At 36.3% G+C, this 26944-nt stretch overlaps 1 protein-coding gene across 1 annotated transcript in view; it reads right to left on the bottom strand.

Moving 5' to 3' along the window:
• Positions 1 to 26944, bottom strand: part of HDAC9 (histone deacetylase 9) — a 676098-nt gene that overhangs the window by 101128 nt on the left and 548026 nt on the right. The window contains 1 exon segment of the mRNA XM_070615860.1: positions 19322 to 19440. Within this exon segment, the coding sequence (XP_070471961.1) occupies positions 19322 to 19440 (119 nt within the window).

Here is a 26944-nt window from a genome sequence, read left to right as displayed (position 1 = left end):
ACTTGCTAACAACCACATTTATATCTTTAGCTCTGACTTCTATCTTAAACTCAAAGCACATTTATCCAATTGCCTTTTAGACAGCTCCACTCAAATGTCTAAGGAACATTTGAAATCCAATTGTACAGAGCTGAACACCTAATCATCAGCTCAAACCTGCTTCCACAACCTTCCCCATTTCAGTTAACATTAACTCCTTTCTATGTGGTGTTCAGATCGAAAACCTTGGCGTTATCATTTACTCCTCCACCTCTACCTCCCTCTTACTCCAGGTCCAGTCTGTCAGCAAAGCCAGTTCACTTACCTTTAAAATAAATCAGAATATAACCACTCGTCACCACTTCCACCTTCCTTTTCCCTGTTCACTCCACCTAAGTCATACTTGCCTCCATGTTCCTTGAGCACTCCAAGGAACTTCTGCCTCAGGGCCTTTGCCCTGCCTGTTCTCTTGCCTACAGTGCTCTTCCCTATGATGGTCTCACAGCTTCCTCCCTCATCACTTTCCAGTCTTCATGTAAATGTCACTTATGAGTGAGGCCCTCTCTGACCATCTTTTTTAAAACTGCAAATCACACTTCTTGCAGCATAAGCTGATCCCTTCCCTACTTTAATTTTATTCATAGCAATATCAACTCCTAATGTACTCTGTTTACTTATTTATTTTGTTTGGTCTTTAACCTCTAGAAAACACTCTCCAGAAGAACTTTCTGCAATGATGCACATGTTCTCTATCCGTGCTGTCCAATGTGGCAGCCACCAGCTATGTGTGGCTACTGAGAACTTGAAATATATAGTTTAATTAACTTAAATTTAAGTTTAAATCATCACATGCGGCCAGTGGTACCCTTTTAGACAGCACAGCTTGGATATACAAGCTGCATAAGAAAAGGGAGTTTTGATTTTTTCAGACTTATAGAACCCTAGGACCTACAACATCATCAGGCACACTATAGGTGCCCAATGTATTTCTGTTGAATGAATTAAGTACTTCCTTTGCTTTCTGGTTTCATTTCCCTGTTTAAACATCGACACAGGCCATGGTATTTGGTTGATGAAGGGAGCACAGGTTACACCTTAGCTCTCATTAACCCTGCGGTGCCCTTTGTGCAAAGCACAAACTGCACAACTGCAGGTGGCCACCCTGAGTGAGTGACTTGGTTTCCAGATAATTACCAGTTGTTTAGAGCCTGCAGCTTTCTCTCTTTTTGGACACCATCGTCACCATTAATGTGAAAAGAAGGGCAGGGACACAGTGGGAGAGCCCTAGATGTGGAGGTGTTTGCCTATCTCTGTGTACTGTCACTGCCTTAATGACAAAGGGACTTTGAGCTCCTTTTTTTTTTCTTCAATCTTTGTGCCTACATGAAACCCTCTGTAGACTCTCCACACTCAGCTTCAGAAGAAGGGCCAAATGTAAGAAGCATCAAGCAACAGCTAGGGAGGAAAAAAAAGAAAAAGATCAAACATAAATTTAGGCTCCTTAAACTCAATAGTAATTGTCCTTAGAATATAAATCTCATCTCTCTACCAAGAATAAAATTTTGCGCAATCGTACATGGGGAAGATTTAACATCATTGTATGTCTGGGACAAAATCAACTACACTTCCCCGAGATCTCTGGGTTTGTTTCTGTGCCTTCAATCTCCTTTTCCCACCTCATATTGCCCCTTTACTTATTTGTTAATAAAGCCTTATGAGAGAATAGGTACACAGAAGCCCGGGTTTACCTCTTTCTGTCTTCACAGGGTAGGGCCAAGTCCTTCATGGTGGAGAGATTTATGCTCTCAATACACAAAATGACCTTCCAGGAGAGAAGGAAAAAGAGTGGAAATAGCAGAGATGGGGAGAGATGTAGCTATTTCAACCAAAGAGTGAAGTTAATAAACTTGGATCCCCTATGGTGACAAGTCCTAAATGTGTCCTGGTCCCTGCCTCTCCTTGTTCTCAAGGTCAATTTCTGATCTAAACACAGACAGAAAAATACATTTTTACCAGCTCTAAAAACAGACCACTTTTGAATTCCAGCTGCAGCTCTTTAATAAATCTGGCCATTTCTTATCATTTTTTATGATTTAGTTTCCTCACCTGTAAAATAGGGATCATAGCAATATTGCTTATTTTACAGTGTTGTTATAAAGATTAAAAAAGTAAATGTGGCGTGCTTACTATAGATTATAAGCACTTATTAAATGCTTGTAGCTCTTGCACTTCGAGATACAGAATTTTAAACCATTCCATTTGTTGGCTCAAACTCTTCATTTTACAGATGAGGACTGGAGACATCAATTCTTTAAATAGATTTTTAGTGTCTGAAGCAGGATTAGAACAAAAATCTCTTACTTCCTATTTAGCATACTTTTCAACACACCACTCTAATACTCACTGTGTCCCCTTATTCCTTTCCCTTCTTTTCTTGACTGTTACATGGAAAATAAGAGGAGTAATCAAAAGTGGGAAAATTGGAGGGGGAAATTGTGGCTTTGGTTGCAAGTAAAAAGTTACTTAACATTCTGCTCTTCAAGTTTTTTCTTCTGTGATGTGGGAGTAATCAAACAGATCAGCTGGAAGTGCTATGCCCCCTGCCCCCAGAGGGAACAGATCGGTTCACACAGAGACCTGCCAGACAGTTGTAACGCCAATGCTTCTGTCCCATGTAGAAGGTGTTCTAGGGCTGCCTCTAAATAGATGAGGCAAGTGTAGGAGTTTGTAGCTTACAGATGATAAAATTTGTAAACCTTTTGGTGATTTGTTCTATTGGGATCAAGAGTCGATTGTAACTAACTCTCCTGTTACCAAATACCTGAACACCACCTCTGGAGGGAGTCGTGCAACGAGCTGCAGCAGCAGGCACACTGCAAAGAATAAGAGCTGGACTCTCCAACAAGCTTGGGCTATTGCTTTGGCCTGGCACTTATCAGTTATTACGTCTGCTACTTAATGATTTACTCTTAGAGGGCCTGCAGTGGTGGTGTCTTTTCCTAATTGCTGATCTCATTTTGCACCCTAGTGCCAAATAGTTCCCCTGAGACTACTGAGTAAAACAACAGGACAAGTTCCAATAATTATCACCATCCTTAACAAAATGCAGCTCTTAAAGTAGATGACCTTCCTGGAACCATCCCAAGCAGCCTGACACTCCTCTGTTTTCTTTAGACACTTCATGAGCCTGTCAGTTACTGAAATTAGCTACATTTAATAAACAATTCCCTCTGCTGGCTACTTGGACAATAAAGTGATTTGAGGGACTCATATGTGTGCCTTATTTAGATGATTACCCTAAAACAGGATAGAAATATTGTGCATAAGGACAGGGCTGTGGTGAAAAGCCTTTGACTAGAAATAAAACATGTGAGAATACTGTTTATAGTAGATCCAGAAAACTGCAAATAGATGAACAGAGCTGGCAACATATTTTGAATTTGAGATAAGTGATTTTAAATGAGATGACTAGATTTTATATAGTGCACAAATATGTGCCACGAAACCCAGATCAGACAGACTCACCAAAATATCCTACACTGTTGGAGTTAAGTAAGGGTCGGCCAAATAAATTAAATCCTGAGTGTACTACCCTGGCCTAATTGTCGGGTCTCCCTGGGCTTACCTTTGTCTTTTCATCACTAGCTCCACCTATCATTTTATCTTTCTATTTTCTTCTTATTTTAAATTTTATATCATAGTACTATCAATTTTCCATAGTAATTCAAAAATAAACATTCTCTCTTATGTTATACTGTAGTAAATTTCCTTACTTTATAGTTTTAAAAAAATCTGCTTTTGAAAAGGTCATCAGTCACAGTCAATTTGCTATAATCCCAATCACTAATAGAAATGTTCCCTCAGTTTTATTCCTTGTTTTTATCTTAAGCAACATGAGTTGCTTTTTTAAAGCAACAAGAGTCTCTTTTTTTATGCATGTGACAAATCTTTTAGATGTTTATGAAACTTCTTATTAAATTAAGAAGTTTGCTATTTGTCCCAAATATCATTAGCCTGCACTACCTATATGAGCTTGGCTAGCTAGACTGACTCCCTGTTATGTAGATGTCTGGGAGATTCATTCCATTGACAGACGTAATCTCTCAAAATCTATGGACTTATGCATTTTGTTAACAGTTGTTCATTATTGCAGTTTTCATCTGAAAATTATTTTGAAGCATTTAAAAGCCAGATAGTTATATTTTGTTATCAAGACACAGATCTGGAACTATTCAACTCAAATTAGAGTAATATATTATGAATGTATTAAACTGGTGATCCAGAGCACTTTGAAGGCACGTAAAAATTTTAAGACTGTCTAATATTGGCTAACATTTGCTGAGTGCTCACTAAATGTAAGTCTCTAGATTGAAAAATGAGCTGTCTTATTTAATCTTCACAAACCTATGAAATAGACAGTCCATTTGCATATGGTGAAATTGGGTCCCACTAAGGTAAAGTAAGTCGCCCAAGGTCACACAATTAGAAAACCGGCAGAGCCAAGTGTTGGTCCTAGAAAGCTATATTCCAGAGCCTGTTTTTTGAACCACCACCTAATATTGCCTAGTAGGCTGGTTATTGTTTCGTTTCATTTTGTTTCTTTTTTTCCTTCCTTCTTTCTTTTTTTAATAGAAACAAACATGGTACAACATGAATACTTATGAAAGTATCTCGAATATGCACCCATACACAAATTTTCAAGTAAAAGAAAAAACAATAGATTGACTTTGTAGAACTTAAATACATTTTAAATTAGGTCATTTGATTTCTTTAAGAGAATAATCATCCAATAAATGAAAGTCAATAAATATCTTTTGAGCAGGGACAATGAGTGAGGTGATGTTTTAGGTCTGTGGATATACAGCAGTTAACAACACATAATAGCCTCAAAGTGCATAGTTGTAGCAAATAGCGATTAGAGAAAGTGATGGAGGATGATTGGGAGGTGGGCACAGTGGTCAGGGAAGATCTCAGTAGGTGATATCTGAGCTGAGTACATAGCCAGGGAACAATAGACAGAATTCCAGACAGAAGAAATATCCTGGGACAAGACCCTGACATGAGTCTGGCATGTTAGAGAAATGTAAAGAATTACGAGGCTGGAGCAGAATGAACAAGGGGAGGACCAAGGAGGATGTGAAGTGGAGAGAGGTCATGTGTGGTAAGAAGTGCAAATTGTATTGTAGTTGCAGGAAGAGAATATTAAGCACAGGACTGATCTGTCACAGGTGGCCACTGACTTGGTAAAATAATTTCTGAAATAGGTAGTTCCTCCAGTTTACAGACAAATTCTATCAAGTTAGAGAAAAGAGGAAAACAATAGGGAATAAAGACCTTGCCCATAGATTTATATCATTATATATGACTCCACATAAATCATTCCTGAAAAAAGGTTGAACATTAGAAAAACAAGCAGTAAACAAAGCAGAGATTTACAAAGTGATGTTCATAAACTTAGGCATTTCTGTTTCATGTCTATCATTAAAATAAACATCTAATTATTTTATACAGGTGACTCATTTAGATTGAAAAATTCCACACATTAAAAATTTGAAGCAGGACAGCCCCAGTGGCTTAGTGGTTAAGTTTACCACACTCCACTTTAGCAGCTCAGGTTCAGTTCTGGGGCACAGACCTACCTCACTCATCTGTCAGTGGCCATGCTGTGGTGGTGGCTCACATACAAAAGAAAAAAGAGGAAGACGGGCAACAGATGTTAGGTCAGGGCAAACCTTCCTCAGAAAAAAAAATCTGAAGAAATGATAGGAGGAGATAAATAAGAGCTTACAATCTGGTTAGATCCAAAACAATTTCTTAGAGAACAAAGCTGGCACTAAGATTTTTAGACAGAGTGAAGGTGGAAGATGGGATGAGAAAACTTCTGTAAAAGAAGTATTGCATTTTAAAAGCAAACTGGAAGAAAATTATGCATCTCTGTCTCACCAATTTTCATATTTGTTTGATTGAAAATACATCAAATTCTGAAATCAAGAGAAAGCTCATTTCTACAGAACTCTTCCTACCAAGGGATCTGGCAAAGTTCATGGTACTCTACTAAGTAACAACTAGTTTATTTAGGTGAAGAGATAAGGGAAAATTCACGGAAGTGACTTTTGGTCTGAAACTACCTGATGGAACTATTGGGCAGAGGAGGCCAATTAACCATAACTCTCTGGAATCATAAGAGCTTGTAGTAACATATATATGCGGCATACAAGAGACACAGTTCAGACTTAAAGACACTTACAAACTGAAAGTGAAGGGATGAAAAAAGATACTCTGTGCAAATGGCAAAGAAAAGAAATCTGGGGTAGTAATACTTATATCAGACAAAATAGACTTTAAAACAAAAACTGCAACAAAAGACAAAGAAGGGCACTACATAATGATAAAGTGAACAATTCAACAAGATGATATAACACTTGTAAACATTTATGCACCCAACATAGGAGCACCTAAATATATAAAGCAATGATTAACAGACATAAAAAGAGAAATAGACAGTAACACAATAATAGTAGGGGACTTTAACACTCCACTTATACCAATGGATAGATCATCCAAACAGAAGATCAATAAGGAAACACTGGACTTAAATGACACATTAGACCAGATGGACTTAATAGATATATATAGAACATTCCATCCCAAAACTGCAGAATACACATTCTTCTCAAATGCACATGGAACATTCTCCACAACTCATCACATATTAGGCCACAAAACAAATCTCAATAAATTTAAGAAGATCGAAATAATACCAAGCATCTTTTCTGACCACAATGGTATGAAACTAGAAATCAACTGCAGGAAGAAAATCAGAAAAGCCAGAAAAGTGTGGAGATTAAACAAAATGCTACTGAACAACGATCGGGTCAATGAAGAAATCAAAGGAGAAATCAAAAAGTATCTGGAGACAAATGAAAATGAAAATACAGCATGCCAAAATCCATGGGATACAGCAAAAGCAGTTCTAAGAGGGAAGTTTATAGCAATACGGGCACATCTCAACAATCAAAAAAAAACCCAAACAAACAATCTAACAGCACACCTAAAGGAACAGGAAAAGGAAGAAACAAAGCCAAAATCAGTAGAAGGAAGGAAATAATGAAACTCAGAGCAGTAATAAGTGAAACAGAGACTAAAAAAACAAGAGAAAAAAATCAATGAAACTAAGAACTGATTCTTTGAAAAGATAAACAAAATTGACAAACCTTTAGCTAGACTCCCCAAGAAAAAAAGAGAGAGGGCTCAAATAAATAAAATCAGAAATAACAGAGGAGAAATTACAACAGACACCTCAGGAATACAAAAGATTATAAGAAAATACTACAAAAAGCTATACACCAACAAATTGGATAATCTAGAAGAAATGGATAAATTCTTAGAAACATACAACCTTCCAAAACTGAATCAAGAAGAAGTAGAGAATTTGAATAAACCAATCACCAGTAAGGAGATTGAAACAGTAATCAAAAACCACCCAAAAAATAAAAGTCCAGGACCGGACAGCTTCCCTGGTGAATTCTACGAAACACTCAAAGAAGACTTAATACCTATCCTTCTCAAACTCTTCCAAAAAATTGAAGAGGAAGGGAAGCTTCCTAACTCATTCTATGAAGCCAGCATTGCCCTGATACCATAACCAGACAAGGACAACACAAAAAAAGAAAATTACAGGCCAATATCACTGATGACATCAATGCAAAAATCCTCAACAAAATACTAGCAAAGTGAATATGACACTATATTAAAAAGATCATACACCATGATCAAGTAGGATTTATTCCAGGGAAGCAGGGATGGTTCAACATCTGCAAATCTATCAACGTAACACACCTCATTAACAAAATGAAGAATAAAAATCACATGATCATTTCAACAGATGCAGAGAAAGCATTTGACAAGATACAGCACCCGTTTATGATAAAAACTCTAAATAAAATGAGTATAGAAGGAAAATACCTCAACATATATGACAAGCCCACAGTTAATATCATTCTCAATGGAGAAAAACTGAAAGCTATCCCTCTAAGAACAGGAACCAGACAAGGATGCCCACTTTCACCACTTTTATTTAACATAGTATTGGAGTCCTAGCCAGAGCAATCAGGCAAGAAAAGAAATAAAAGGGATCCAAATTAGAAAAGAAGAAGTGAAACTGTCACTCTTTGCAGATGACATGATTTTATATCTAGAAAACCCTAAAGATTCCACTAAAAAACTTTTAGAAACAATAAAGGAATACAGTCAAGTCGTGGAATACGAAATCAACGTACAAAAATCGGTTGCGTTGCTATACACTAACAACGAAGTAGCAGAAAGAGAAATTGAGAATACAATCCCATTTACAATTGCAACAAAAAGAATAAAATACCTAGGAATAAACTTAACCAGAGGTGAAAGATCTGTACACCGAAAAGTGTAAAACATTGTTGAAAGAAATCAAAGAAGACACAAAGAAATGGAAAGATATTCCATGCTCTTGGATTGGAAGAATTAACATCGTCAAAATGCCCATACTTCCTAAAGCAATCTATAGATTCAACGCAATCCCTATCAAAGTTCCAACAACATCTTTCATGAAATAGAACAAAGAACCCTAAAATTTATATGGAACAACAAAAGACCCCAAATAGCCAAAGGATTCCTGAGAAAAAAGAACAAAGCTGGAGGTATCACACTCCCTGGTTTGAAAATATACTACAAAGCCATAGTAACCAAAACAGCTTGGTACTGGCACAAAAACAGACACACAGATCAATGGAACAGAATTGAGAGCCCAGAAGTAAACCCACACATTTATGGACAGCTAATATTTGACAAGGGAGCCAAGAGCATATGATGGAAAAGGAGAGTCTCTTCAATAAATGGTGTTGGGAAAACTGGACAACCACATGCAAAAGAATGAAAGTAGACCATTCCCTTACACCATGCACAAAAATCAACTCAAAATGGATTAAAGACTTGAGTGTAAGACCCGAAACCATGAAACTTCTAGAAGAAAATGTAGGCAGTATGCTCTTTGACATCAGTCTGAGCAGCATATTTTCAAGTCCCATGTCTGACCAGGCAAGGGAAACAAAAGAAAAAATGAACAAATGGGACTACATCGAACTAAAATCTATTGCACAGCAAAGGAAACCATCAACAAAACGAGAAGACAACCTAACAATTGGGAGAGGATATTTGCAAACCATATATCAGATAAGGGGTTAATATCCAAAATATACAAAGAACTAATACAGCTCAACAACAAAAAAACCAACAATCCAATGAAAAAATATCCTTTCTTTCTATAACTAGCCCAGTGGTTCTTGAAGACCAGGAGTATCAGGATCACCTGGGAACTTGTTGGAAATGAAAATTGCAGGCCCTGCTCCTAATGAATCAGAAGTTCTGGGAGTGGGGTCCAGCAAACCTGACAAGTCCCCCAGGCGATGCTGATGCCTGCTCATTGGTATACCATGGTACTAGACCACAGTGATTCGTCAGCCCATGAGAGTAGGGTGAGGAAAACTTCCTGCCGGTGGAAAGTACACGTTCATTCCCCACAGTTTCCTTGATAACGTCATCAGCTTCACACATGCTAGTAGATGATTCTCAGTCACATACTTGTGGCCCATACACTTACACTACTAGCACCGACCTATGACATTACTTAACCAATTGTTCGACTAACTGATTCTTTTTTGTATTGATTTGATTTGTGAAATGAACTGATAACCAATTATTTTACTTAGAGTGATCATCACAGCACGGGGTAATAGTCTATGGTCATATAGATTTCAGGTCAAGGAAGAAAAATTTTTGTCTGAGCTAAAAGCTAAATCGCATTAACAGAATCCATTATTTAAAATCTCTCCCTGATAATGTTTTTTTATTTTCTTTTGTATTGTATTGTGATTTTAATTTTTACTTTCTTGGGATTCTGTTCAATCATTGGAAGCCTGCAGAGAAAATATAGAATGGAAATCTAATCTATAATTTTAGTATGGCCTTTGGCTTGGATTTTTAAAACAACAGCTCAAAAAGTAAAATACTATATCTCATTGAATCTAAGATGTCATCAATTACAGGACAAAATAATTGTGACCATTTTTTTTTTATATACCACTATGAAAATTAAAAAACCAGTGCCAACCCCACAATGAAATGCCATCAAATGTAAGAGGCATCCCAGTTAAGGCATGTTAAAATATGAAAGAGTGCGTCGTAGTATCAATGAAATACAGTACACATTAATGTACAGTTGCAGCTGGCATCCTCCTTCAGGGCAAACTCTGCTTATGTATTTTCTTTTCAAAAGCAATGTTGATCTGGCCCCAGTTATGGTACAGTTATAGTAATTTTGTTCTTCAAAGTTAAGCAGTAGTCATTCAGCCTAAGGATTATTTCATGACATCAGTAACTAAGCACTGCAGATGGAAAATATTCTTCTACAATTTGGTATCTGAGTTGTCATGTGGCGGAGGAAACAGGCAATTGAGCGAAAAAATGAAGGCAGGGTAACAGTAAAACATGGAGCACTCATTGAATAAATCTTTTGGCTGTCATATAAAAATAAAACCATTCCCAAATCTGAGATTTTTTTTTTTAATGCTGATATTTTCCCTTCTTAATTAGCTATGTTGCTTCTTTACATTAGTTGTTAAATATATATAAGAAAACTATGTTGCATAAGACATTCATAAACATAAATGTCCTGCAAATCTCATTCCCCCTGTCTTTGCAGAGAGTCATGTACTTACTTAAGAGTATAACAAAGAGATGTACTAGTATGCAGGAATTTTGAGCCGAAGACTAAGCCCCTGACTAGTTCTTGCACAGAACGCTCCATGAAAAGCAGCGAAGATGGTCTGCAAACTGGTAAGTTCCCATATATTAGAAAAGCTCTGCTTACTTTTTTGACTTGGAGAATTTTATTTAAATAAGAAATTCATTGTTGGTAAAATTTCCTTTTATTTCTGTATTTTCACAATTCAGAACAAGTTTCTGTAGTATTTAAAAACTCTACTCATTTATTGGAGATATTTTTAATAGCCCATTGAGCCAACTTGAAAGTGTGTTAAGCTGGAAGTTACAAGACATGAGATCAAGTTGTGGTTTCGTTATTCCTCAGCTCTGCGACTCTGAGCAAGTCATTTAATTTTTCTGTCACCTTTTTAACATTTGGAAATGTAAATGACTGCTAAATCCTCTTTAGTGATTTCAGGGTAATAAGAAGATCCAAGAATACAGCAATACAAAAATACCAAAAAAGGGCGATTCATATATATTATCTCATTTAATCATACAAACGAAATGAGATCATGCAGAGGAGTACTGAGTATAGTGTCTAGCACAGAGTAAATGCTCCATAATTGCCACTAGGTATTATTGTTCTATCATCAATAACAACAACACTGCCAGAGTGAAATTAATGTTGCCTTTCCAGTCAAGAAAACAATCTTCAAGAGGTTGAGTGATACTGTTGTGGTCATTCCAAGGGCCCAGGCCAAAATTATGACTCATCTACTGGACAAGCAGACTGTGCTTTCAACCTCAGGGCCACAGTGCCCTCCGCAGTCACTGATAGCATAGCCAATCAGATTGTCTTTGAGTAGAAAATCATCTTTTTGATTTAAATTTAACTCCTGAAGTATTGTTTGAAAACACCTTAAAATAATAACATTTTATCCATCTATCACATGACTGTTAGCCCATTTTTCCCTTAAAGTCTGGATTAGACTTGAAGAATATTCGTATAGAACAATATCCTCCCTGCCAATTTTAACTGAAAGGGAAGGGGACTGATATACGAAATTTAAAACAGTAAAAAGAAGAAAGATTAGTTGTGTGGGTGTATGTGTTTGTGAGAGACAAGGGATATGGACTGTGGTTTGAGGTAGAGTTAAGGAAGGTAGAAGGCATTTTCTTTAGCTGCCTTCCTCCATGTTTTTAAGTGCTACATAATGAAAAAGAAACAGAAGCCCAAAGTGACTGAAAAAGTCAGTGTATGCAATACCTATGCAGAAAAAGACGTGAAACAAAAACCTCGAAATAACTTAAAGGTCCATTAATAGGAAGATAGATAAAATACACTATGGTATATGTCCATAAGGGCCTAATATATAGAAATTAAAAAGATATATAAATATCCATAAGTATACATCAAAATAAAGATATTAAAAGCAAGTTCCATAAATTACACGTACAGAACAACAATTTAATACTTACCTTTTGCTATATATGGTAAATTTAAAACCACACTCACTAAAATAATATTGTATTGTGTGTGTGTGTTTGTGTGTGTGCGCGCGCGTGTGCGCACGCAGTGGAAATACACAGATTATGACAGTGGCTAAGAGGGGAAGGGAATAAGACTTAGGAGCAGTGATTAAAGGGGAGTCCATATTCATCTGCAATTTTTATTTCTTTTATAAACAAAAGACTTGGAGCAAATGTAATAAAAATATTTAGCTGTTGCCATTTCTAAACGGTGGAAATAATGAAGTTTGTTACATAATTCTTTGTATTATTCTTCATCTTTTAAATCATCCAACATTTAAAAAAAACATATTTTAAAATGGGTGCATTATTTTAAACAACATTTCTGAGTTCCCAGATTGTACCAGTTTATTCTAAAAGGATGATATATAAATATACAAATTCTTGATGTGAAGCTTAGTAATTATTTACAATGCCCGTGTGACTTCCAGTTACAAGACATGGAGATTAGCTTGCATTGTAAGACATAGCTGAAGTTTGTTTTACAGATAAGAAATCTTGGGAAAAACTGAACACTAAATTTCTTTTTATGTGCTTGTTTCAGGGGTAAACAATATATAACAAAATAACTATGCCAGGCATAATGTGAGAAGCAAATTAGCAAACAGAAACAAACTGACTATAGTTTGTTTGAAAGTAAAGATTGTGTGTGTGTGTGTATACATTTGAAGTGAAAAGAATGTTTTTAAATACATAAAATAAAGGACACAGATAACAAAGGAAACAACTATATTGAAAAAAGCCACCAAAATGTGGGGGAAAGTCATGATATAATACATGCAATTGTATATTACTGCAGCAAAGAACTAATTAAGCAGCAGGTCTGACATAAATCATCACCTCAAAACAATGATAAGAGTAATTGATCATTGGACATATTTACACAACAGTAAAGTGATATGAAAATAGCAATCATTTCTATTGGTGACAAGGTCACCTGTTTTACCCATAATGCTGTGCTTTGTTGCCTACACTTATATTGGGAAGAAATACACTCCTAAATTCATACAGCTAATAAGGGGCAATATTAGTAAAAATAATGATGTAATTTTTTTCCATCCAAGTTCATGAGCCTCATGAATTCTATCCAAGGACTCCTGGGAGGTCTGCAGACTCAAGATTAAGAACTACTGAGACAGATATATGCCCACCATCCATTCATTTACCTCCACTTCCAAACTGCTGCTTAAATCTGCTGCAGGTGGGAAAAATTAGCTAGAGAATCAAATACATTAGTTATATATGTAAAGAATTAAGCAGAATCTCGGCAAGGGTAAGAAGGCGGGTCCATACATTTATAAATGGGCTTTCTGAATCCACTTTTGCATTTCAGAAGTTCTTCTGTTTACTTTCTGATTCTTAATGGTGTTAGATAGTTTGATTACTAAAAAAGTATCACTGGATAATTTATTCTGCATCAGAATATTAATAATGGGAAAACCCAAGCATACCTCAATATACCAGAGAAATTGCACAGCTTTTAGGCAAGCAGGACCTGAGGTATCCTCATCACAAAATACTAACGCTTTATTTTCTTTTAAAAGCATTGTCATTTATTCCATTTGCCCCCAGACTTATTACAATGTAAAAATACATACGGACAGGGAAATATGAGATGTGGGCCCATCTCTTACTCACCTGACTTTTAACTGCATAGACATACGTTTTCTATTTACCTAGAATTCTGCATAGCTTCTGGGACTTCTGGCCATCCTCCTTCCATTTTGTTCAAATAAGAGTCTAAAATATCTTCCCACAAGTTACAACATTTATGATACCCAGACTTTTGTTTAACATTTAGAATTGTTGAAATGATATCAACAACAAAATTCAAAACTATTAACTCACAATGCTTAATCATTTACTTCTTATAATTATCATCTATTATTATCTCTCTACTCTCACTTTTTTTGCTAATTAAGAAACTAACGATTACAAAATCAGTGAGGGACAAAGTTGAGATTTGAGCATAGAGCTTCTGACATCACAACGAGCTCTTCTGCACTCTCCTTTAAGTTTTCATGTCTATTTCAGGTTTACTATTTAAAGGATTCAGTCCCCCACTGTCCTGCTTTTCTGAATAGGGATAAACCATCTCAACATCCAGATTCTAGTAGGTGTGAACAGCAGGGACTCAGTGCTTTTGCCCAAGGCCCACTGTTACAAGGAAATCATGACTTTCCATTTAATCCTTACATTCTTTTCAATACTATTTCTATTAAAGACAAATATTGAACAAGTGACCATTGCCAGAAACACAGGTTTGCGTTAATTAAAATATGGGAGATATGAATATGTGGTCTAAGACCTAGAAAGAATTGGTGGTGATGGGGGTGATAGCAATAACAACAACAACAAATCATGAAATCCCAATTCAAGTAGTATCAAATATACCGGAAGAAAGAGTCTGACTTACTTAAAAGATCATGGGTTCATTTTAGCTTTACTTATTAAAATAAAAAAAGTTACTTAGACTATGTGCCAGGTCCAGCTTCTGAGGACACAGCACAGAAGTGTGTAAGAGAGGTTAATCTGATGGTGGCTGGATGGGAGAATAGTTTGAATAATCAATCCTGCACGATATTCCCCCAGTTTCCACCCTAATCTAAAAGAACCAAAACAGTTCAAGTTCAAGGTTGACCCTCCATGAAGTATTATTTAGTAGATGTCTTCTAGACATTCCTTTTCTCCACACCTGTTCGCTGTGGCCTGAAATTCTATTATGAGATGACAAAGCATTAAGCCCCCAATTACAGATAAATAATAGAAGATGCAACTGCCAAATAGAATGATCACATTAGCTGAAATACACTCATCTGAAAAAAGTAAATCAGGTAATGAATAAAACATGCAAGTGAATGTGATCAAGTTGTTTATAAGTTTTGGTAACGGGGAGAAAATTAGAGACTTAGGACAGCAACGGACATTTCAAGGGAGGGGTAGAATCATCATTGAGAGAAGAACAAGAAAGAAAAAAAGAAGTCAACTTCACCAAACTTAGTTTTTAGTCAACTTAGTTCAGGCTTAGTCTGCCTTCAACTCTGTGGACAAGTAAAATGTGTAGGCAGAAGACATTTTGCACTGCACACCCTCGTATATGCACAGGGGAAGAAGCACACACATCCATCATTAGCAAATGAAGTAGACCAACATAGCATTATGTTTAACAAAGTTTATTTCTTGGCACTTATTTGTTGACTGGGTTAGTACTCAATTTCTTATAGACTTATTTTTGGAGGATTGACTAATCAAGGAGTTTTTACACTTCCCCAGGAATAACTCACAGCTAAGTATGAACTCATTTATACAGGTGGCTGCCTCACGACAGTGTTCTTTCTTCTCAGACAGTTACAGGGGGATAAAAGGAATGAGATGATCATTAAAGAGGATAAAACATTCTATTAAGAAGAAGATGGTAATTCAAGAACCTAAGATAAGGTTATTTGGATTTTTCCCCAATGATTAGCTATTCTTTACTTGTCAAAATAACACGTGTATTTGTTGAGGGAAATGGTTGCCATCCCAAGGACCATAAAAATATTCCATGTTTATAAAAGGAACATATTTTTTAATCAGACATAGCTATCATCGCACAAGGACTTCTGCATTATCACAAAGAAAGGAAAATTCTTATTCACATGATAAAAGCAATTTGCACATATGAATTCACTACCTGAAGCCAATGAAAGTAGAGAATATATAAATGTGTTGGAAAGGAAGAAAAAAAATATTTTGTTGTAAAATGAATTTGAACTAAAGAACCTTCATTATGTTTTTTTAATGGTGACAACACTGTAAAGCCAGGGGGTGCTGCAATATGGTGAATCAATTTTATTCAATTTTATTGTTTGAACATAGCACTTAGTTGTCATGCCAACCATCTTAAACTGTAACCTGAAGACAATTAGATATGAATGAGAGTATTTAAAAAGTTAAACTGATAACTTCAGGTAAAGTTTCCAGCAGGGTTTAGGGCAGGGCACAAAGATACTATCCTTTGAGCTTGGGCCTTAACCGTGGTGGTGAGTTGAAAGAACAGCAAAGATTTTAAATAATTACTTCAGATAATTTATTTAAAACTTCAGCACAAACAAATCTATTTTTGTTGTAGTCTCACAGCAGAGAACATTTAATATGTAAAGAAATGAGAGGAAAAGAGAGGAAGGAAGAATAGTACGAGCAAAGAATCAACTTTAATTTTAAATACCTCTATATTTGGGCTGAGACTTTTGTCATAATATCAACCAATTCTTAAAATAAAATGAGGTAGCTAATTACATGTTTTAAAACAAAGACAATACTAGTTGTTTTGACTTAATTTATCCTTTCCTGTGAGATATATCAAACAAAATTATTATAAAAGACATATTCAATGTGCTAAAACAGTAACATTTTAGCATCTATAAAGATAGTACCCTCAAAGCCACTCTCTAAAATGCTGAACATTTTACCTGGGGCAGGGATGAGTTTTGCCAGAATGGGAAAACGTTAGGAGAGGAATTGATTCCTGTAATTTCTACCTATTTTTTACTTTAGGTGTTAGCACATTTCTACTCTGATTTTGGGACTGCCCTCAAATAGAGGATGACTTATGGCATGGGACAGTGAAGACCCAAAATTAATTACCTGTCCAGAACTTCCAGACCAAAGTAATATAATTGCATCTGCCAGGTGGTTAGAAAGAGAACAAAGAGACCCAGGAGTGAGCTCTTTGGGGAATAAGTGTACAGCAGTCCGGTAATCCTAACCTCTACCCATTAGTGTGGCTGCATCTCTAGAAAATAAAATAGCTGGCAAACTCAGGCCTAAGTGAGAAGATATACACAAACAGTCACCCAGATGTGATGCTCTGTTGCTTGTCAGTTTAGTATCATAGGATTAGTCAGTGTCTATCACTGACTGTGCGCGTAGTGAAGGGTCTTGGGCACCAAAACAGCCTCTGCAGTGTGAATCCAAGTTCTCCATTCTCATGCATTATAAACATTTTTCTCTTTAGTGGGAAAACAGCCAGTAAATGACATGTAATTTCATCTAACTACAAATTCAGGATAAGCACTTTGGTTTTAACTCCAATTATTTCAGATGGTAAAATAAGTTAGTTTTCTCGTGTATGAAATATGTGAACTCCTTTAGATAGCCTCTACTACAATCTCTTTGGGTTCTAAGATTCCCTCTCCTCATTGTATATCTTTTCCTTATTAAACTGCAAACATTCAGAAAAGGGTCAATTATTAAATCACTTAAAATTTAAGTCTCTTTTTCTTAGGAAATAAGTCACTTAGTAAAGAAGCATATGGTCTGTTAAGTAGAAAAGACACAGAAGGGAAGAAATAGATAAGAAGGGGTGAGAGCTTGGAGAGATTACAGACAAACTTATCCTGGGATAGAAAGCAATGAAGAACTTACCCCAAAATGGGTACATACATAATACAACATAATGAGGGTCTTGCAGCACTGTACTGAAGCTAACAAGAGCTAGAAATGTTTCCTATGTCTGTTTTTTATGTCTATGACCAAAAGAAACCATGCTACTACTACTTTCTATTCTGCCTTCCAAGATAACATTTGAAATTTGAACTCGACTTGGCAAAAAGTGAACAAACAGGCAAACAAAAAAATTAGTTCCTTCCAGCTAGTTTTGAGAAATGGACTTGTTACAACTTGCCCCCTTGTCAGGGAGAAAGACCCAAGTATAGACATTCCTCCTTCCTGAGGGAGATTCTTGGGTTTAATGGCAAGGAACACCTTTTCTAGAGTTCTGTCTTTGCTCCATATGTTTCCTATTGTTTGAGTTTATCTCAATTTGAGATACAAGCTTTTTTTTTTCTTTATTTAGCCTACACTATTCACTAGTCTTGACCCAAATGAGGTTTATCTCCAGTGGCAAGAGTTCATTCTATTTGAATGGAGTTCCATGAAGAAAGAAAAAAGATCATAAAGACATTTGATATGACCAAACACCTCTCTATTTTACCAAAATTGTGAATTATCATGTTTTGTTTGTGTTTGTGGAGTTGCCTCTTTTAATATGTTTTCAATAGACAACAAGGCACTAAGAATGGTGGGTAAATGATAGATGGCCAAAATAGCTACTACCTAACAATGTTACTGGAACAATTAGAGTGCAGAAAACTCTCTCATATGAGAAGCCAACTAAAAACAAAGGTTGGCATAATGCTGGTTCTTTGGTTCTTTTCAGATTAATAGAATACACTTGTTCCAAACTCATCTCTCTCACTTGAAACTGTTTGGATTGTCTTTGATCTGCTTGTTTTCAACTCCCCTAAAATACACAATAGTGGATCCTATTCTTTGTGAAACTTTACTTTTCTTCTTTTTTTATACATATCCAGAGTGCCATATATATTTGTATACGTGGACATACATATGCCTTGTTTTCGCACTCAGAGAGCACAGAAATTATTCTTAAAGAAAGCCTCTTTCTAGCCAGATTCTATTAGGTCATGTTATTCAAATACAAAATAACACACAAAATTCATTTGTTCATTTGGTATCTAGTTGCTAAGGAACACAGCCAGAAAGTTAATCTTTGCAACACAACAGACCAGTAGAGACCCTGAGCATTGCCCATAGGCATGTACAGAGCCTCTGAGCAAGGGGAACTACACTTTTGTATTCAAACTGGGAAAAGCATAGCATTATCGGGAAAATAGCTATTTATACCCCATGTACAATGGAATTAAAACAGTGACATCCATTCTCCTTGCAAAAAAACCAGTAGCTTTTCTAGACTCATAACCTCTCAAGTTGTTTAACATATCTTAAACAGAAGCCCTATCACTTCTGCCTTTAAATAGTAAAATGGGACTCCTGAAAAACATAAATGTTCTGAAATGTCCCATCAAGTACACCATAGAAAACAATTTAACTTTGTTTTTCTTAAAGGCCACTTTCCACACAGAGATGAATCTGACAGAGCAGTAAACGCCATCTGAATCATTCAAAGATCTCACTCAAGTTTATTAGACACATGTAAAAGATGCCGTCTATTTCAAAGACCTAAAAGATATTATGTCACAACATTGCATAAAGGCCTGAAAGATATACTTACATTTTGCTGTCACTTTGTACCCGCCCAGAGGAGGGGCGTGGCCTTCTAATGCATCAAATCCAGCAGAAACCAGGACCATGTCTGGATCAAACTCTTTGGCCACAGGCGTCACTACAGTCCTGCACAGTAAAAAGGCAACAAGTCACACGTAGGAATGGGGAATACCTTGAAATATTGTGCAGTGAAAATGACTTGGCGCAACCTCAAGAACTTCCCAAGAATAAAGAAAAGGGGAAAGAAACACTACTCTGAATGGATCCAAAACATCATTTCCTTAATACTGAATTACTGTTATCTTAGCATCCCAATTCAGTCTTTTTTCTTTCATCTTTTTTACTCCAAATTAAAAAATATATATATGCTCTGCAGGTACATTCTAAAGGCCGACGTATTACATGCACATCTGTGGCTGTTTTATCCCACTGCCTATAAAAAACTGCTTCTTCCAGGGGAGTGACTAATGTTTTACAGAGGAAAGCTGAAGCTTTAGTGAAAATCTGGCTAGCTCCAGTTAGTGAGAACTTGGTGTAGATTTGAACTATAAATTTCTTTTGGGAAAAAGTTGCTTTCCCAACTTTTTTTAAAAAACATTTTAAAATATTTGTCATGGTAGGGGGTGATTCTTGCAAAGGAAAAACATGAAATTCCTTTAATAGAATCCAGACTATAATGTTAAGTGAGTCCAAGGTCAGAGACACCAGGAATGTGGCAGCCGCATCCATGACAGCAACCCCTGCAGGCCCCACTCAGACACTTCAGCACTTACCTCTTCAACCTTCTCAGGCCTCCCTAACCTCTTTCTCCTCAGTGTGGATTTGAGAGAGAATGACTAATGGATACTAGTAGGATTTATAAAATCAAATTTTTTTTAAATGGAGACTTCAAGACCAGTGTGCAATCATTAAAATTCAAATTTTCAAAGACTATATAATGACATGGGGAAATGGCATACTATAGCGAATTTAAAAAGCAGTAAGTTCTCTATTGTGTGTTTAGGAGAAATAACTAAATCAAATATTAAAATAGTTATCCTTGAGTAATGACATACATGTTTAAAAAATGTTTTTAATGTTTGATAATTTCCCCAATGTTCTGCAACAACCACATATTAGTTTTACACTTAAAAATGTTTTGCATATAAACAAGAAGTTGTTGAAGTTATAAAATAAAAAATACTTGTTTGAAACTTACCTAGATAGAGATATAAATCAAGGAAATGTTTTTCATAACTCCATTACTGTCGTAGAGGTACAAAAGTTCAATCCTTCAAATTCATAAATGTACATGTAAGTGACTTCCATGGTAGTCCTTCCAATAATTGGAAATCCATTTACATCTGAATTGGCTCATTAGTGAAACTAAGTGGAAACCTAATTTTGTTGACTGTGTGCAATTTCATTATTTTATTCTTCAATAAAATTAAGAATCTCTAATACAGCTACATTATCAGGGAAAGTATCTTCAATTCTTTTCTTCCTAATAATATCAACTCTTACATTATAATTTTCATAAAAGTGTCACATATTATCAATTCACTACTTTTCATTAGTGAAATAGCCATGTGATGTATGTTGTTGGGATATTAGATATTGGAATAAGTTGTCTCAAGGAATCAAGAATGTTTTATCAAGGTACTCCATCTACTCAGTTTGATTAACCCTATGTACTCACTTAGAGAACAGACAATACTCTTAGGAAAATACGTTGGTGATGATTGAACAAGGTTGTCTGTCCAGTCATATGCATCATAGTAACAAATTTTCCATCTCCTTTCCCTCTGTTTGGAAGGTTTCTCCCCCTCCTCTTCTTTTCTCCCCAATTTATTCTTGTAAGAGCAATTGAAGGGTAAACATCCTTCAAGGCACAGCTCACTTACTGTCTTCTCCAAAAAGCTTCTCTCTATAATAAAATGATGAAACTAAGACCCCATAGATCTCTTTATCGTGGCAATTATTGTAGCATGTACATGGAGTGTTTTTACTCTTCCATTTATGCAAGTCTAGACTGATTTTTATTCAAAAGATCTTTCATGTCTGAAAGATTGAAAAACACATCTGAGAGTATTAAAAATCTGGCTAGCTCCAGTTAGTGAGAACTTGGTGTAGATTTGAACTATAAATTTCTTTATAGAGAGTATTAAGTGGGAAAAACAATGTAATTTTTCTTAAATAGAAGAAATCCTCAAAGACATTCATTTAAAATTTTATCTGAAGAATTGAGTTCTCCGGTTAAAGACAGCAAACAAAGCATATGTGTTTGTGCCTCCTCTTTCCTAATATCCCACTGAAAGGAAAGTATAAGAATATACACATGAACTCATAATAGATATCAGGTAAATGCACACAAATAACTTTAGACGTGTGTGTATGCATGGGTTAGTATGTATTTCCTAGAAGCAATGACAGCCCAGTAGCAAAGAGCACAGTTAGTGCACAGATCTTGTTTTTCTAATATCAATCTCCAATACAGGGATCCAGGGATCCGTGGAGAAGTGATTGATTCCAGAACTGGGTCAGGGAAAGTACAAGATATTTCTGGAATATCTTATAGTGACAGGAAACAATGAAATGCTCAAAAAGGGATGGGGACATGTTGATAGGGCATATGAACCAGAGTGAAAGAGCTCTCTCCCAACAGCTAAAGCTGGGACAATTTGAGTAACAAAATAAATAATAACAGTATTGGATTATATTCCATAGAGTTAAATAAGTATCCATAAATCCACACAGAGATTAAAAATAAGAGAATAAATAGAGAAAAGAATAAACAGCTGTGCCTTACAGAAAAATTTCAACTAATAAATGTAGAAGAATTGAGGGAAATAGAAAATCATCATTTGAACAAGACAGAAATAATTGATGCAGGAAAGATATATGGAGGGATGCAGAAATTAGTAGTCAAAAGCTTGAGAAGAAACATGATATCTGCATAATCCAAAAGTAACTTGCCCATGATTATTATGAAGGAAAAAAGTAGAAACTTTACAATGAAGAAAGCTGCAGACACCACATTACTAAAGTGATGAAGGTTGACATCTCTAGTGATGAGACATATCAACATCAATACTTCTTGATCTGATACACTGAGAAAGGCAGATCAGTTCTACAGCATTCTTGCTAAAAATATATACCCTCAAATCTAATAATGAGAAAACATCAGACAAACCTAAATTGAGGGACATTTGACAAAATAACTGACCAGTACACTTTAAAAGTCATGGCCAGGAAAGACTAAGGGATGCTATTGATTGGAAAAGACTAAGGAGACATGGCATCTGAATGCAATGTGAGGCTCTGGACTGGATCCTGAAACAGAAAAAGGACATTGGTGGAAAAACTGCAGTCCCATATAAAATCTGTAGTTTAGCTAACAGTATTGTACAAATACTAATTTCTTAATTTTGATAATTCTACTATGGTTATGTAAGTTTTTAATATTAGGGAGAGCTGGATGTAGGGCACACAGGAATTCTATGATATTCTTACAACTTTCTGTAAGTCCAATAGTATTTCAAAGTAAAATGCTACCAAATGTCAGAATACCAAAAAAGGAATAAATGTATAACAACAAAAGACAATGGGAGAGTTGTCAACGAGCAGAGATACTTAACAAATTTCCAGAAGAGGGAAATTGACTGGGTGCATACTGAAAAAATGAAACAAAAAAAGAAAGCTACCACCCTGAACATGCTCTCATGGGACCACAGAAGAGATGGAGGACACTCCACCTAATAGAACCCCAATGAAGGAAAGCATAGTGAAGGAAAAGAGAGGACTAAAACCAAGAAATTAAAGAAATGTTAGTTTGTTAAGAAGACCAAGACGACATCCCAACACTTTTATTATCTTTCCTCCATGCCAGCAACCAGTGTTTAATCCCACGCAGAACATTCAGATGACTCTTTTTAAAGAAAAGGATGTGTCTGGAGAAAGCCAAGGTTTCTAGTATGGATACTGTTGCCCTAAAATAGTCTTCCTTATTTTGTCATTTAGGGAGATTCAGAGAGCATGAGCCATCTTTTGGAACACTAACCCCAAAGTAGAGTTTGGTGGTCCACACACTCTATCCCACACTGGCTGACAAAGAGCTCCCAATTGACCCTTTTACACAACCACAGGGAAAACCGACACGTTACTACTTTCATAAACATCAACGGCAAAGCAGGAATTTCCTGGCATATAAAGAGACCCAGTAGTATGAAGAAAAAAAGTGATTAAAATAAACATAAATATAAGCAACTCTGGACAAAACAAGAGAAATAATAATCTCAAAGAGATTCAAGAACATATTTTATCTTTAAAACACAGACATGCTGTTATGAAAAAAAATCAAGGAAAGCACTTAAATATAAAAACCACAATTGCAAAAATTAATAGAAGGTCTGAAAAAATAAAGTTGAAGTAATCTCTCATAAGAAGAGGCAAATAGATAAAATATATAATAACTCGGAAAATATGAGACATAAAGGATCAATGCAGAAGTCTTATATTTGAAGGATAGGCTCCCTGAGAATGCTGAGAAAGAGAGGGGAGGACATTTTCAACTAATAACAGAAGATAAATTTTAGGAACTGAAAAATAACTCAAGTCTATAGATTTGCTAAGTCCAACCAGTGCAAAGCTCTATGCATAAAAACATATACATACTTAAACATATTCTCATGAAAATTCAAATCCTGAGGGATCCTTTAAAAAGAAAAAAGGTCATCCTCAAGAGACAGAATGAGACTGACATCAAAGTCCTAATCAGAAATACTGAATGTCCTTATATTCTGAGAGAAAATTATTTTTAAACTTTATTCCTACTTCCAGCCATTATATACTAGTATTCAAGTATGTTACTTAAATAAAAATACTTTAAGATGTGTAAGGACTTAGAAATTTAATTCCAAAGTAACCTTTCTGAGTAATTTAATTGGGAATGTACTTCTGCAATGCAAGAAAGTAAACCAAAGAAATACAGAGATGTAGGAAAAAAGTAGTGGATATATGGGACCAGCCTGGTGGCGCAGCAGTTAAGTTCACATGTCCTGCTTCAGTGGCCTCGGGTTCACTGGTTCGGATCCTGGGTGTAGACCTACGCACTGCTTGTCAAGCCATGCTGTGGCAGGGGTCCCACATATAAAATAGAGGAAGATGGGCAGAGATGTTAGTTCAGAAACAATCTTCCTCAGCAAAAAGAGGAGGATTGGTGGCAGATGTGAGCTCAGGACTAGTTTTCCTCAAAAAAAAAAAAGTAGTGGATATATCATAGGAGAATGATCAATGATAACTTGTACATATATTTCTTTGCTAGAAACAAATGATGGAAGCAATAATAATGGCACATGTGCTTTTTCATCTTCACCTGACCACTGGAGATTCTGTCAGGTTCTTGAAGAGCAACCCTCCTCCTTCTTCCCTTCATGTCCTCTCAGGTGAGACTCATGCTAGAGAGAGTAATTGAGCTTATAAAAATAAAAGGAGATAAAAATACTACTACCACTACTAATAAAGGGAGACATAGATCACGTGACCAGACACTGAACAGAGCAAGGAGAAAAGAATCCCATTCTGGATTTCTTTACATGAAATGTGATTCTGATTCATAACCTCCTCAGTTAGAATGAGATCTCTGGATTTATTCCATCTCTAGTCAATGGCCAAAGAACTGGTTGCACTGACATTGACTCATGTGTTGTGCTTAAGCTGAACCACACTACTGATTTCCCTTGACTCAACTCAGTGTGTGCTGAGTGAACAGTATATGATGCTACCCCCTCATTTGTCATGCTCAGTGCAAGGAAGAACTGCTCTGGCTTTAAGGAAAACAAAAGGCTTGGTTCCTCAGCCTTCAACTTAAATTTTAAAGCATTTCAAATCATTTTAACCTATAGAATTTCTCAATAATATTTTTTTATTCATTCATAAATCATTTATTGAGCCCGTATTGTGTGAGAGGTACCGGAATTGTGCCAGGATTCAAAGATACAAATAAGTTGTAGCTCTGCCCTCAAGGGGTTCACACCTTAGAAGGAAAAGCAGGTGGAAACATGTCTTTGCAGTATGGTACGGTACAAATTCAGGCACAAACAATGTACCAGGAGACAGACAGGAGTGGGCAGCCAATAGGGATGAAGACAGTATGAAGAAAGTCCACCAGAAGAGGAAACATGAAAAGTGAATTTGGACATTAGTTTAAGAGGTTGCCAGGAAGAAAAAGTGGTGAGGACAGTTCAGGCAGATGGACTAGCAAGGGCAAAGTCATGGACATTTGAAAGGGCATGGAGGCTTGTGACAAATAGTTTGCTGTGACTGAAGCATATGGTGCATATGGGGTCGCAATAGTAGAGGAGCCTCTAAAGACATGCAGACCCCAAGCCCTACGTGTCTGAAACCAAACAAGAAGCGCCTGATGTTGAGGAAGCCAGGGCCTAGGGGAGAGTGGTGGCCAGTGTTTCAAGAACTGGAGAGCGGATACCAGTATAAATGCATCACAAAGATCATCCCATTCACTTTCTTCACTTGACAAATCTTTAACAACCACCTGCCATGTGCCATGCACTGTTGTAGGCCAGGGTTACTAGCAAACAAAGTCCCCAATCTCTTGTCTTCATGGAGTTTACATTCTAATAGAGAAGAAAGTGTATAAATAAACAAGCAAGTGTGTTATAAGGAATAAGGTGAAAAATGTAATAAAGCCATGGGAGGTGGTGCACGTTTAGATATGGGTACACAGAGAAGGCTGCTCTGAGGTGGTGATAGTGGAAGAGAGAACCACACTGTATGAAAAGAGGAGGTAGGTTAAGTGAATGATGGAGGAAGAGCACTGACCTGTGGGAATAGCAAGTGCACTGTATCTGATGTGGGAGAGTCTTTGATGTATTCAGGGCAACAAGAGGAGGTCACTGGGGCTGACACAAAGTGAATGAAAGTAAAGATGGTTGAAAATGGGACCAGAAAGGTGGCATAAAGCCAGTTCACGTAGGGCCTCATAAGCCATTCTGAGGACTTCGGATTTCATTCTGAATGAGTATGGAAACTGGAAGGTTTTGAGTAGGCAGTAACACGATCCGATTTATATCATTTCTGTCCTCATCAATTAAGCTAAGTATTTAAAAGTGTCCTTTAGAATTATGAGGTCTTTTTGACCTCTGAGACAGCAGATTCTGATCCCCTGTATAATTTATAATGGCATATTATAATCATGTAAATATGAATTATAGGTGAAAATCCAACCCTACTTTTTTCTTTATAGTTTAATTGTAGGTCATTGCTTAAAAGCATCAGATTATAAAATTACACATTTTCGAATGGTATAAGGATGTCTGTTCTTTTTAGATTGTTCTTACAAAAACAAAAGTGCACATTACAGTGTGCACACTTTTCATCCATCTGCATGTGTTTGTGCATAAAGTGAAGGATGCTCCCAAGGAAACTCCATGACAATTCATGCTTGGACAAGTGGCAAAGGCAGCACATCAAAGAGTGGCTGCTAAACAGATTTCAGGCAGCAACTGTGGCTGCTGGCATTTCAGAATGTCTCCCAGCACCTCACTCACCACTGGACCAGTCACATTCTGAGGAAGCACCAAAGGAAGGAATACCCTGGGTATCTATGGAAGAAGGCCACCCCTGGGAGCTC

Source organism: Equus przewalskii, chromosome 4, assembly GCF_037783145.1.
Source record: "Equus przewalskii isolate Varuska chromosome 4, EquPr2, whole genome shotgun sequence".
Classification (NCBI taxonomy): Eukaryota; Metazoa; Chordata; class Mammalia; order Perissodactyla; family Equidae; genus Equus; species Equus przewalskii.
The sequence above is the reverse complement of the archived record's forward strand: the minus strand, read 5'-3'. Positions and strand labels throughout refer to the sequence as shown.